The following is a 12,569-nucleotide window of genomic DNA, read 5'->3' on the forward strand; positions in this document are numbered from 1 at the left end:
TGAAGAAAAATAGAAGCTTAAAGATTGTAAGATTTTTTGAATTTTGCTAGAAACTCAAGCTCAAATGAATTATTTGAAGCGATAATAACTCATGTTCATTTAAAGCATTTTTAGAGTTTTATGTATGACCTCCAATGAGTTGAAATATAATTGCAAACCAATGATTTTAATATTATGTGAGGGAGATTACAAGTCTTTGCTGTCATTGTGTTGAGTTAAGTGGTCAAATCAATGTCTTGGAAAGCCATTCAGCATTCAAACATTTCAATACCAGATACCGGGGAAAAAACCCAGATACAGAATAACATACTTGCCAACTTCTTTACATATTTAAAGTGAAAGATAAAACAAGACAAGCGCTTGAATGAAAATAAAAAGTCAGTCACCTCACATTTGCATTTGAATGTGTTATTGTGTTTCACAGTTCCTTCAGAATGTGGATGGACATGATCAGAACAAGTTGTTTCCTTCAAAGTACAGTGCTGTCAATGAATCAATCATGTAGGCTATACAAGTGGTACATTCTGATTACTATAAAGAATCAATAACCTAATCTTTAATCAGGAAAGTAAACAAAAAACTGCAGATGTATGACAGTCGACAGAAATCAGCCATTTGGCACTAACCTATTTCTCCCCTCCAATACTAAAATATGCATCTGAGTATTTATACTGTATGTACAAAGTATTTGTGTACATAATAATGTGAAAATGTATATTGCAATATTTTATACTTAAAAAATGTTAAGTAGTAATGGACATTAAAGCTCATATTTTTGGCATATGCCATTGGAAAAATATACATCTTTAGGAAAACAAGAATCAAATAGAATATGAAAGACATTTCTGAAATAAAATATAATAGCCCTTTGAATAAGCATCTCAAACAATATAATAACTACAACTCAAAGATTAGAAAAATAACAATGCTGATGAAATATATTAATGTGGAATCTCCAATAGAAATATTACATAAAACAATTATGCTAATTAATACCATACTATAGCAGTCAACCCATGATTAATATACATCAAAACTATAAAGCTCTGGCAGTGCTACAGCTTTATAAAGCTGTGCCATACACATGCATAGAGCCGTTTTGGTTTGTGGTAGCCAATAAGAGGGCATAAATCATTTGAGAGAAAAGCAACAACGCAACAGTGAGTGTAGAGGTAGAAGTGTGGGCATAAGATTGACAGAAAATACATACTGGTATTGAATTTGATCAGAAAATCACCATCCAAAAAACATGTTCATGTTGTGCCCCTTTCCAATATTACTGTAATAGTTTTCAGCAAAGAGTTTACACATATTGCATATAATTAACCTGGCCACACTAACCAGGAGCTGTGTTGCAACCGAAGATTTTAGATTGTGAGCGACTGTACACCTCAACACCCACACTTTTCAGGCTGCCTGCATTGCAGTTGTTCTGTGCAGATTTTCAGATTTTTAAATCTTATTGATGGGGTTTCTGCAATGTTAACCATTACTCTGGCAAATACTGTCTTAACATTGACAGAACCCAATCAATATGACTTAACAATTTGATCATCTATGCAACTCTTTGTGTCGCAAGACACCCTGCTGTTCATGGTAACATCATATTGCTGAATCTACCTTCAACTAAAAAGAATACAAAATTATACAAAATAAATTCTGCTAAGAAAGGCAATGAGATATAAAGCGATTGAGGTGCTAATGGACACTGTTTGTGAGCAAAATATTTTAGCTGAGCCAAGGATATAAACTGGGCAAGGTTTCACAGCAATGGAACTTACCGTAATTTTCGGATTATAAGCCGCGCCTTTTTTCCAATTTTTCGACCCTGCGGCTTATATAACGGTGCGGCTAATCTATGGATTTTTACAGCTAACGGCCACTAGAAGACCTCCTAAATCTATGGATTTGACAGGTTACAGTCCACCAACTTTAACTCTATGGGCTCTATGACCGGTCCGCGCCCCCCACCTTTAAGCGGCGGGCTCCAGCAGGAAAAGCTGGAGGCCGGAAAAGAGTGAGACAGGTAGCACGCAAAAGTAAAAGTGGAACCGAGAGTGGTACGAGAGACACCTGCGGCTTATAGTCCAGTGCGGCTTATATATGTACACATCATTCAATTTAGCTGCTGCGGCTTATACTCCGGTGCGCCTTATAGTGCGGAAAATACGGTACATTTTACGAGTGTTTTAACAATGCATCGTTCCTAATGCTCGAAGATGTAACAAGTGTTTCCCAAAACACCACGTAGAGGTGCTAAGTGCATCGTTGCAGCAGAAAGGAACAATGTGGATCATTAAATAATAAATAGGATGGCAGTGCAGATCTTGGATCAGCTTTCACTATTCAAATGTGTACAACACTAACACTGAATCAGCTGCTGAGGTCTGAGTTCAATTTGATCATAGAAATTACTGGTGATTTGCATCTGGCACTGAGCTGGGCGCTGGAGGAAGGTGTGCTGTCCTAAAACATTACATGATTCCCTTATAATTTCCTAATCCTACATATGATATAGCTGAACGTTCTGTGAAGTACAGCACAATCCTAGGACAAAACATACTATTTCTGAAACCCCTGACAAATACTGTTGAATGCCTGAGCATGAGAACATTTCATTTTCCGATTGATCGCTATGTTTAAGAGGATGAGCCAAACTTCTGTTGGCGTCTCCATATTCTCAGAATGGGGGACAGCTATGGTCCCATGGGAAACGGAATACGACCCAGGTGTTACTCCACCGGGTTAATGGGAATCTGAATGAAGGGTTTGACAAAGTAATAATACTATATCTTGTGTCCACATCCTTGGCTGAGCTAGAATCAGAATCATACATGAGCCTGAACACAAAGATTTTCAAGTGTCTGCACAGTATGAATCTCAACACAACTTCATACTGTGAATAATTATTTGCTTTCTCTCACAGTGCATTAACTGCAGAAATATATGACGTAGTGTATTTAAAAATGTTCATGAGTAATTGCAAACGAGAAGAAAATAAATAATGATAGTACCTGACGTTTCAGCAAAATCATGTTTGTAGAAACTAAATCTAATAGGAATTCGTCAAAATGAACATTAACAATTTATGAGATAGGCTACCTAGGGCTTAGTTAATCTTTAAAAGCAATGCATTTTGAACCTGGGCAACAAATGCAGTATAGTTATTGTATGCAAGAAGTTGGCTGACTGAATTATTTAAAAAAGCACAAGAATAACCATTCAATAATTGCAATTAAAGTGCTAATTATTTTTGGAAATTCTTCCTGATCTGCGTGGATTGGATTTGATTATGTTTTCACTGGACATGCAGGACCGGAGAAAGTACTTGTCAGGACTGGTCTTTTGCTTGTCTATTTGTTGCTGTTCCCTGTCAAACTGTCTTTGAAGATTCAACGCTAGCTCTCTGTCCTCTCTCTCTTGCTGTACCTGTTGAATGTACAGGTCAGTCTGTGCACACTCTATATTGAAACCATCTTGGCTCTGTGATATTGGCCTCTTGAGTCCAGACTCTGTCTCCTCCAGGTGTTTGGTCTTCTGGCTCCTCTTCTTGCCCCTCCTTGAGGTAGGTTGGTTCTGGGCACAGTTTCTATTGTCCAACTCTTTCCTCTGATCCTGTGAGTCCTTTGATTTAAGTTTGCAACTCCTTACACTGGCATTCATATCATGTGGGACTAATGTCAGATTTTGATGAATTGAAGTTGGTCCACAATGTGATTCAGGTACCACCACAGACTCAGAAGAAACCCCACATTCTTTTACAGTCTCCTCACTGGTTAAAGCTACAAATGGAGTATGAAACTTTGTGAATTGTTTTTGATGGAAGGTGGTCTCTCCAATGGCCTGGTCAAATATCAGTCTTCGTTTATTATGTATGCAAGTTCTTTCATTCTCTTGCCCAGAGGAATCAGTCTTGGCACACATACCCAAGTGTTCTTTTCCCTTATTTGCTGCTGGAGCGCAGCTACAGGGCTTGCCGTGCTTCTCCTCTATGGGGCTTGGTTTGAAGACAAGGTCCTCGTTCATGGGGCTGGTCAAGGTGCCCTTCGAGGTCACTTTGACAGACTGACGGTCCACCTCGATCTGCTTCCATTTCTGGAGGATTGTAGGGCTGGCTTCATAGCTGGTGAGCCTCTGCAGGCTGCGGAATAAGTTCCGGGGGGTGGACTTCACAATTGTGGGTTCCATCACTCGGCCGTCAGGTAGTCGCTTTGGTGGGGTGCACGGCGAGCACACTATTGGCTTGAAGTGATTCAGCTCCTCAGAGATACTGTCATTGCTCTCAGGGCTAATGGACCTCTCCTGTTTCGACTGGGGGACCATAAAAGGTGTTGATGATGCCATGATGACACCTCGCCAGCTATGCCTCTTGTCTTGGACAATGATGGGTGCCGAAAGAGATCGGCTGTTCTCAGAGGACAGAAGGATTCCTGCATTGTAGCTGTGAGCAATACTTGCCTGTACAGAGACAACAAACCAACAAAAACAATAAGAGCAATGTTTTAAAGGTCACGAACAGTCAAAATCATATTTTTCTTGGAATGTGATGATTTTTGGATGAAACCAGATCAAAGTATGATGACCAAAGCATGAAAAATGACAGTTGCTTCTACATTGATCAAGTTTGATCTTAAAGTTACTTGTCCCCTCCCCCATGTCAAATACTTAGATTCAGGAGGGGTGATTATTAAAGGGATAGGGTGACATCACCAATGTTCCCTCAAATTTTAGGTCTTGTGAGCGTAAACTGGAATGTTGTGAGAATTTTGGCAACCTCCCGCTCCTGTTTACAGTGAACACTAAGGCTGTACAACCTTACAGTTTTAGACAGTAGCCAATATGCTATTTGAGCATGATGTAGACCTACCAAACAAAACCAATGGAGCAAATTCCATAACATTTTCACATGGAAATAGCTTTTATTTCTATGATATAACCTACAGTAGCCTATACAGTATGTGGTGTTCAATTCAGGCCTACATTGCATGACACTTTAAAAAACGTTTTTACATTATGAAAGGCTTGACATTAATGACTTTTTACTTAGTCTGTAACACCATGGGCCAAATAGGTGACTGTAAATTGCATTGTATTGTGTTGTATGATGCAAGAAACCACTTTACAAAATAAAATACATTATTATTACCATACAGAGAATTAGACAATGTAGGCTACACCTCTGCATATTGGCTTATTTGCATATTCAAGCCTGTCTCAAAATACAACACTGTCCCTTTAATTAAGACATAAGCTTTTTACCTGACTCGCTTTCAAAGACAGCTTGAAATGTAGCCTACAGGTTTTGTACTCTTGTAGGAAGCAGTAACTCTCCATTGCTGACCTATACTTATCTATAACTAGGCTAATAACTCGCTAACTAGCAAAGAATATCAACAAATGTTCACACGCATGGCTCTGATCTGAACTGATCTGAAAAGCACATTAATTCACTTGCAGGTGATTAAAAGACAAGGGACTGATATAATGTTGATTCGATCACAGAAAAAAATTATATATAGTGCAAACTAATGCGGTGAACTCAGTTAAGTTCAATCTCTTGCGCCTCTGCGCGGCCTGGCATTTCTTCTGCCCGGCAGTCCTGGAGGTGGTGCGCCGCCTTGCACAGGCGCAGCTTAGAGGGAACATTGGACATCAACCTAACTCTCATTTTAATGCACCAATGGTACCTAATTCTCTTACCTAATTTAAATAAGTACCGCCTTGTAACCAACAGCTGAGAAGGCGTGTTTGCAGAGGGGCGTGGTTTGTATACAGTGCCTTCAGAAAGTATTCATACCCCTGGACTTATTCCACATTTTGTTGTGTTACAGCCCGAATTAAAAATTTAATAGATATTTTTTCTCACCCATCTACACACAATACCCCAAAATAACAAAGTGAAAACATGTTTTTAGACATTTTTGCAAATGTATTGAAAATGAAATACATGACCAAAAGTATGTTGACACCTGCTCGTCAAACATCTCATTCCAAAATCATGGGCATTAACCTGGAGTTGGTCCCCCCTTTGCTGCTATAACAGCCTCCACTCTTCTGGGAAGGCTTTCCACTAGATGTTGGAACATTGCTGTGGGGACTTGCTTCCATTCAGCCACAAGAGCATTAGTGAGGTCGGGCACTGATGTTGGGCGATTAGACCTGGCTCACAGTTGGTGTTCCAATTCATCCCAAAGGTGTTCGATGGGGTTGAGGTCAGGGCTCTGTGCAGGCCAGTCAAGATCTTCCACACCGATCTCGACAAACCATTTCTGTATGGACCTCGCTTTGTGCATGGATGCATTGTCATGCTGAAACAGGAAAGGGCCTTCCCCAAACTGTTGCCACAAATTTGGAAGCACAGAATCATCTAGAATGTCGTTGTATGCTGTACCGTTAAGATTTCCCTTCACTGGAACTAAGGGGCCTAGCCCAAACTATGTAAAACAGCCCCAGACCATTATTCCTCCTCCACCAAACTTTAAAGTTGGCACTATGCACTGGGGCATGTAGCTTTCTCCTGCCATCCGACAAACCCAGATTTGTCCGTCGGACTGCCAGAGGGTGAAGGGTGATTCATCCCTCCATAGAACGGGTTTCCACTGCTCCAGAGTCCAATGGCAGCGAGCTTTACACCACTCCAGCCGACGTGTGGCATTGCGCATGGTGATCTTTGGCTTGTGTGCAGCTGCTAGGCCATGGAAACCCATTTCATGAAGCTCCCGGTGAACAGTTAAAATCTGTCAAGTTGGTAGTTGATCACTGCTAGACAGCCATTTTCAAGTCTTGCCATAGATTTTCAAGCCAATTTAAGTAAAAAATGTAACTAATCCCCTCAGGAACATTTAATGTTGTCTTGGTAAGCAACTCCAGTGTATATTTGGCCTTGTATTTTAGGTTATTGTCCTGCTGAAAGGTGAATTTGTCTCCCAGTGTCTGTTGGAAAGCAGACTCAACCAGGTTTTCGTCTAGGATTTTGTCTGTGCTTAGCTCTATTCTGTTTCTTTTTATCCAAAAAAAAACTCCCTAGTCCTTGCCGATGACAAGCATACCCATAACATGATGCAGCCACCACCATGCTTGAAAATATGAAGAGTGGCACTCAGTGATGTGTTGTTTTGGATTTGCCCCAAACATAACGCTTTGTATTCAGGACATAAAGTTCATTTCTTTGCCACATTTTTAAAAATGTTATGCCTTATTGCAAACAGGATGCATGTTTTGGAAATTTCTGCACAGACTTCCTTCTTTTCACTCTGTCATTTAGATTAGTATTGTGGAGTAACAATGTTTTTGATCCATTCTCAGTTCTCTCTTATCACAGCCATTAAACTCTAATTGTTTTAAAGTCAATCACTGATCGGTTTCCTTCCTCTACGGCAACTGAGTTAGGAAGGACGCCTGTATCTTTGTAGTGACTGGGTGTTAATACACCATCCAAAGTATAATTAATAACTTCACCATGCTCAAAGGGATATTCATTGTCTGCTTTTATTTTTTACCAATCTACCAATAGGAGCCCTTTTTGTGAGGCATTGGAAAACCTCCTTGGTCTTTGTGGTTGAATCTGTATTTGAAATTCACTGATCGACTGAGGGACCTTACAGATAATTGTATGTGTGAGGTACAGAGATGGGGTAATCATTCAAAACTCATGTTCAACACTATTATTGCACAGAGTCCATTGCAACTTATGTGACTTGTTAAGCAAATGTTTACTGAACTTATTTAGGCTTGCCATAACAAAGGGGTTTAATACTTATTGACTCAAGACATTTCAGCTTTCAATTTGTAATTAATTTGTAAACATTTTAAAATTATATATTTCCACTTCGAGATTATGGGGTATTGTGTGTAGGCCAGTGACACAAAAACTCAATTTAATCCATTTTAAATTCAGGCTGTAACACAACAAAATGTGTAAAAAGTTGAGGGGTGTGAATACATTCTGAAGGCACTGTAGGTAGATAGCTACTCTACTGGTGCCAACATTTGACTGTAGGGTGTCTGCAAATATTATTAAAAGTTTATGCTATTCATTTTTTTATTGTTTAATTTTAGTCATTTAGCAGACGCTCTTATCCAGAGCGACTTACTACTAATCTACGGCAAAGATACCTATACAGTGCATTCGGAAAGTATTCAGACCCCTTGACTTTTTCCACCTGTTGTTACAGCCTCATTCTAAAATGGATGAAATTGCTTTTTTTTCCCCTCATCAATCTACACACAATACCCCATAATGACAAAGCAAAAACAGGTTTAGAAATTTTAGCAAATGTATTAAAAATAAAAAAATGAAATATTACATTTACATAAGTATTCAGACCCTTTACTCAGTATTTTGCTGAAGCACCTTTTGCAGCGATTACAGCTTCGAATCTTCTTGAGTATGACGCTACAAGCTTGGCCCACCTGTATTTGGGGAGTTTTTCCCGTTCTTCTCTGCAGATCCTCTCAAGCTCCATCAGGTTGGATGGGGAGCGTCGCTGCACAGCTATTTTCAGGTCTCTCCAGAGATGTTCGATCGGGTTCAAGTCCGGGCTCTGGCTGGGCCACTCAAGGACATTCAGAGACTTGTCCCAAAGCCACTCCTGCGTTGTCTTGGCTGTGTGCTTAGGGTCGTTGTCCTGTTGGAAGGTGAACCTTTGCCCCAGTCTGAGGTCTTGAGCTCTGGAGCAGGTTTTCATCAAGGATCTCTCTGTACTTTGCTCCGTTCATCTTTCCCTTGATCCTAACTAGTCTCCCAGTCCCTGCCGCTGAAAAACATCCCCCCATCCTTCACCGTAGGGATGGTGCCAGGTTTCCTCCTGTGACGCTTGGCATTCAGGCCAAAGAGTTCAATCTTGTTTCTCATGGTCTGAGAGTCCTTCAGGTGCCCTTTGGCAAACTCCAAGCGGGCTGTCATGTGCCTTTTACTGAGGAGTGGCTTCCGTCTGGCCACTCTACCATAAAGGCCTGATTGGTGGAGTGCTGCAGAGATGGTTGTCCTTCTGGAAGGTTCTCCCATCTCCAAAGAGGAACTCTGGAGCTCTGTCAAAGTGACCATTGGGTTCTTGGTCACCTCCCTGACCAAGGCCCTTCTCCCCCAAGTGCTCAGTTTGACCGGGCGACCAGCTCTAGGAAGGGTCTTGGTGGTTCCAAACTTCTTCCATTTAAGAATGTTGGAGGCCACTGTGTTCTTGGGGACCTTCAATGCTGCAGAAATGTTTTGGTACTCTTCCCCAGATCTGTGCCTCGACACAATCCTGTCTCTGAGCTTTACGGACAATTCCTTTGACCTCATGGCATGGTTTTTGCTCTGACATGCACTGCCAACTGTGGGACCTTATATAGACAGGTGGGTGCCTTTCTAAATCATGTCCAAACAATTGAATTTACACATGTGGACTCCAATCAAGTTGTAGAAACATCTCAAGGATGATCAACGGAAACAGAATGCACCTGAGCTCAATTTCGAGTCTCATAGCAAAGGGTCTGAATACTTATGTAAATAAGGTATCTGTTTTTTATTTGTAATAAAATGTGAAAAAAAATCTAAAAAACTGTTTTAGCTTTGTCATTATGGGGTATTGTGTGTAGATTGATGAGGAATTTTTATTTATCTAATCAATTTTAGAGATAAGGCTGTAACGTAACAAAATGTGGAAAAAGTAAAGGGGTCTGAATACTTTCCGAATGCACTGTATGTCTCCCCTTTCATCTGTGTCTGGTGTTAGCTAGTTACTGGCTAGCTAGGTCTTCAGCCAGCATGGAACAAAAGGGGGGGGGTCGTTCAAAACTATGACGCAGTTGTCATGTCAACACATCCGTTAGTGCGGCTGTGAACCGCATCACAAGAGACATGCCAATTTCAATGTTGTTTGAGTTCCTTTGTGTAACACCCAAATTTGTTTGAGAAGATTTGACTGCAACACTGCTCACTGCATCCAAGTTTCTTGACATAGGTGTTTCAAAGAGCTGTCAGTCTCAAGGCGAGCTCATGAATATAAGCTCCCCGCCCACTCAGCCTCTTTTCAAACTTCCTGGTAGTTAGCCATGAAAGGGAAATTAGCCATGAGAGAAAAAAAAAAATATCTAAAATGTTTAGCATTTCTATCCCCCAAATATAGTAAGGGGTCTACAGTATTTTAGTCACTCAAATGGCTACTTTACATGGGAATCAGAATGACTGTTTGGGACCTTAAAGCACTTCAAACAGCTCTGACCATTTTAGGGATTAAAACCTTCCTTTAAAAGCACAGCTTCATACCTTGTCCAGTCCAGGAAGATGAGTAGACAACCTTATTTTTCGCCTTCCCTCCTCTGTATCAGTACAGCTCTGGCTTCTCTGCACCACATTGGTCTGTAGACCTCTGATGGAAAAGGGGACTGAGTAAATAACTGAATTAAAATCGCTAAAAACATTCAATGTAACATCAATTGTTCAATGGCTTTGCAAATAATCAACACTGCAGCATTAACAAAAAAAAATTTTTGCAACATGATTGTTCATTACTGTTATATGAGAACATTATTGCACAGTTACAAGCAGCCCTCAATGTAAAAAATAAACAAACGCTGAGATCTTTGTTCTTCTAACAAACGCAGAAACATTTCTGGTTCTCTTCCCAATGGGTTCTTCATTCTCCGAGTCTGACAGCAACCCATAGAACTGGAAGAGAGGGTTGCATTTCTCAGCATCATGTTTACACTTATTCATCAATATGTTGGCATACCATTCTGAGCAACAATCTATTCAACAATCTATTCATAAGAGGGTTACAAGATAAACAAACGTACAGGATCTTGAAAGCGCTTGAGAGTTCCACATCCCTCTCTGTGGTGGAGGACTTTCCTCCTCCCCTCTTCTTTCTCTTCATTCATTGGTACCTGAAAAAGAAAAATCACTTCTTACTGATAGTAACTGAACCCATGGTTGTTTAAAATCAATGTGTTGTGTGCCCATCTACAACAATGGAATTTGTGATAGGAATAAAATTATATCAATATATTTTTATTTTCTCTAATCCAAGTCTCAAACACATAGTTATCTCCTTTTGAGGGGTTTAGGGGTATTGTACAATGTTTAAAAGGATGCACTACGGGACACAAAACCTCTACTATTGTATATAAATAATCAACAATTATTAACCCATATTACAATATTACCTTTACTTTTTGCTTTCCATACTCCAGTCGGATCTCTCCTGATACCTGAGCAGGCGTGCGGAAAATCTCTGGAGAAAAAAAAATGTAAATTATAAAAATCACTCAAAAAGATTCTGAATTCAAGAGCTGGGTCAAAAAGGTTTGGGAACCACTGTATAGAACAGGTATACACACAATTCTATAACATATTACATTTAAAGACACCCCAGACAGTACAGATTGTGTCAATAGAGTAGCTCCTCCCACAAAAAGCTCCACAAGTCTGGGCAAGTCACAGCGAAACTTTCTATGCCTAGACAAGTCTGGTATATCAAAACTGACTGGTCTGGTTCTCCTGCCTTGTGCAAGAGCCTATTGGTTCAATAGAATGACCAAAGACGGGAGAACGCATAGCGCCGAGTTGAATAGCATTTGTTACAATGTAACAGAAACCCTTCTAATTCCTAATTATATCGTTTTAACAACAAAATAGCACACTATTTTAAACTAGAACAAGACTTTCAACATGAAACTGTATGCACTGCAGTTGTGTTACCAACACGGAATGACAGCACCGCTGTCAGTTACAATGTTTGCCGCGAATGAAAATGATAGGCCAATATGCTTTCCTACTTTGTGTTCGTGATCATAACCTATAATTGGAAACAAATTAAGTAGACTGGACAAAATCCTTACGACATAAACAAATGTATGCACCCTAACCCAATACAACACCAAACAGCATAGACTAAAACGGAATTGTAATAACTGTTGTTGTCAAAAAAGCATACCTTCTCCACCAGTCTCACAGTCTCTCTGCTCCATTCTCCTCTTGCATCGTTGTGGATAACTCTTTCTAACCATTTCCCAGAGTTCGATGTTAACTAGGCTTTTCTCCCGGGACTGTTTACGGGCCCAGCTGGATACTCGCAGCCGGCAGAGGGGACAGCACAAACTGGTAAATTCCACTGTCCGCTTGAAACAGTGCAGACACACCGAGTGGCTACATGGCATAGTTACGGGCTCTAATAAAATCTCCGAACAAACCGGACACCTTGCCTCCTCCAGGGTCAGCAGCTGTGAAGGTGTCCGAGTTTTCAGCATATCTGCGGGCCTGGTTTTGCATTTGTGACCCAATCCACTAGTGGATCTGGCGGAACCTGTCGCCGCCATTTTCATTGGTCTCTCCCTACCAAAGATGGTGGATACATGGAGATACGTTACTCAGGCCGTTTACCATTGAAAACAATGGTCAGTTCTGGTCTGCTTAAGGGGGTGGTTCCATAGACACCAGTGCGATAGCAGCTCGGTCAGGTCTACTTAGTTCATTGAGTCATGCAAAGACCTTTTGGGGAGCATGTGCTCAAACTAAAAAAATGGCACCCCCAAAAAGAAATTCCCCCTACCGCGATCACCGGATTTGTTGAGCAATTATTACAAGA

General features: G+C 40.5%; 1 protein-coding gene across 2 annotated transcripts; it reads right to left on the reverse strand.

Annotated features, from left to right (window-relative positions):
- Nucleotides 1-2,098: 2,098 nt before the first annotated feature.
- LOC121561383 (E3 ubiquitin-protein ligase RNF169) lies at nt 2,099-12,330 on the reverse strand. 2 transcript variants are annotated; one of them, XM_041873962.2, is made up of 6 exons: nt 11,919-12,330; nt 11,155-11,216; nt 10,780-10,869; nt 10,557-10,651; nt 10,250-10,352; nt 2,099-4,458 (listed from the first exon to the last, which is right to left on the reverse strand). In XM_041873962.2, exons 1-6 carry the CDS (start codon nt 12,304-12,306, stop codon nt 3,244-3,246), a joined length of 1,953 nt encoding a protein of 650 aa, XP_041729896.1. In that variant the 5' UTR covers nt 12,307-12,330; the 3' UTR covers nt 2,099-3,243. The 2 variants fall into 2 exon arrangements, with proteins under 2 accessions (XP_041729896.1, XP_041729890.1); XM_041873956.2 differs by having other exon boundaries at nt 11,149-11,216.
- Between the last annotated feature and the right edge of the window lie 239 nt (nt 12,331-12,569).

This window comes from Coregonus clupeaformis, chromosome 5, assembly GCF_020615455.1.
Source record: "Coregonus clupeaformis isolate EN_2021a chromosome 5, ASM2061545v1, whole genome shotgun sequence".
Classification (NCBI taxonomy): Eukaryota; Metazoa; Chordata; class Actinopteri; order Salmoniformes; family Salmonidae; genus Coregonus; species Coregonus clupeaformis.

Excerpts from the sequence above, each read along its gene's own strand:
- LOC121561383 (XM_041873956.2), bottom strand. The coding sequence starts at position 12,306 with ATGAAAATGGCGGCGACAGGTTCCGCCAGATCCACTAGTGGATTGGGT. Across the intron at positions 11,217-11,918 it reads CTGTGAGACTGGTGGAGAAG|AGATTTTCCGCACGCCTGCT; the intron begins GTATGCTTTTTT and ends TTTTTTCTCCAG. Across the intron at positions 10,353-10,556 it reads AGAAGAACAAAGATCTCAGC|AGGTCTACAGACCAATGTGG; the intron begins GTTTGTTTATTT and ends CTTTTCCATCAG.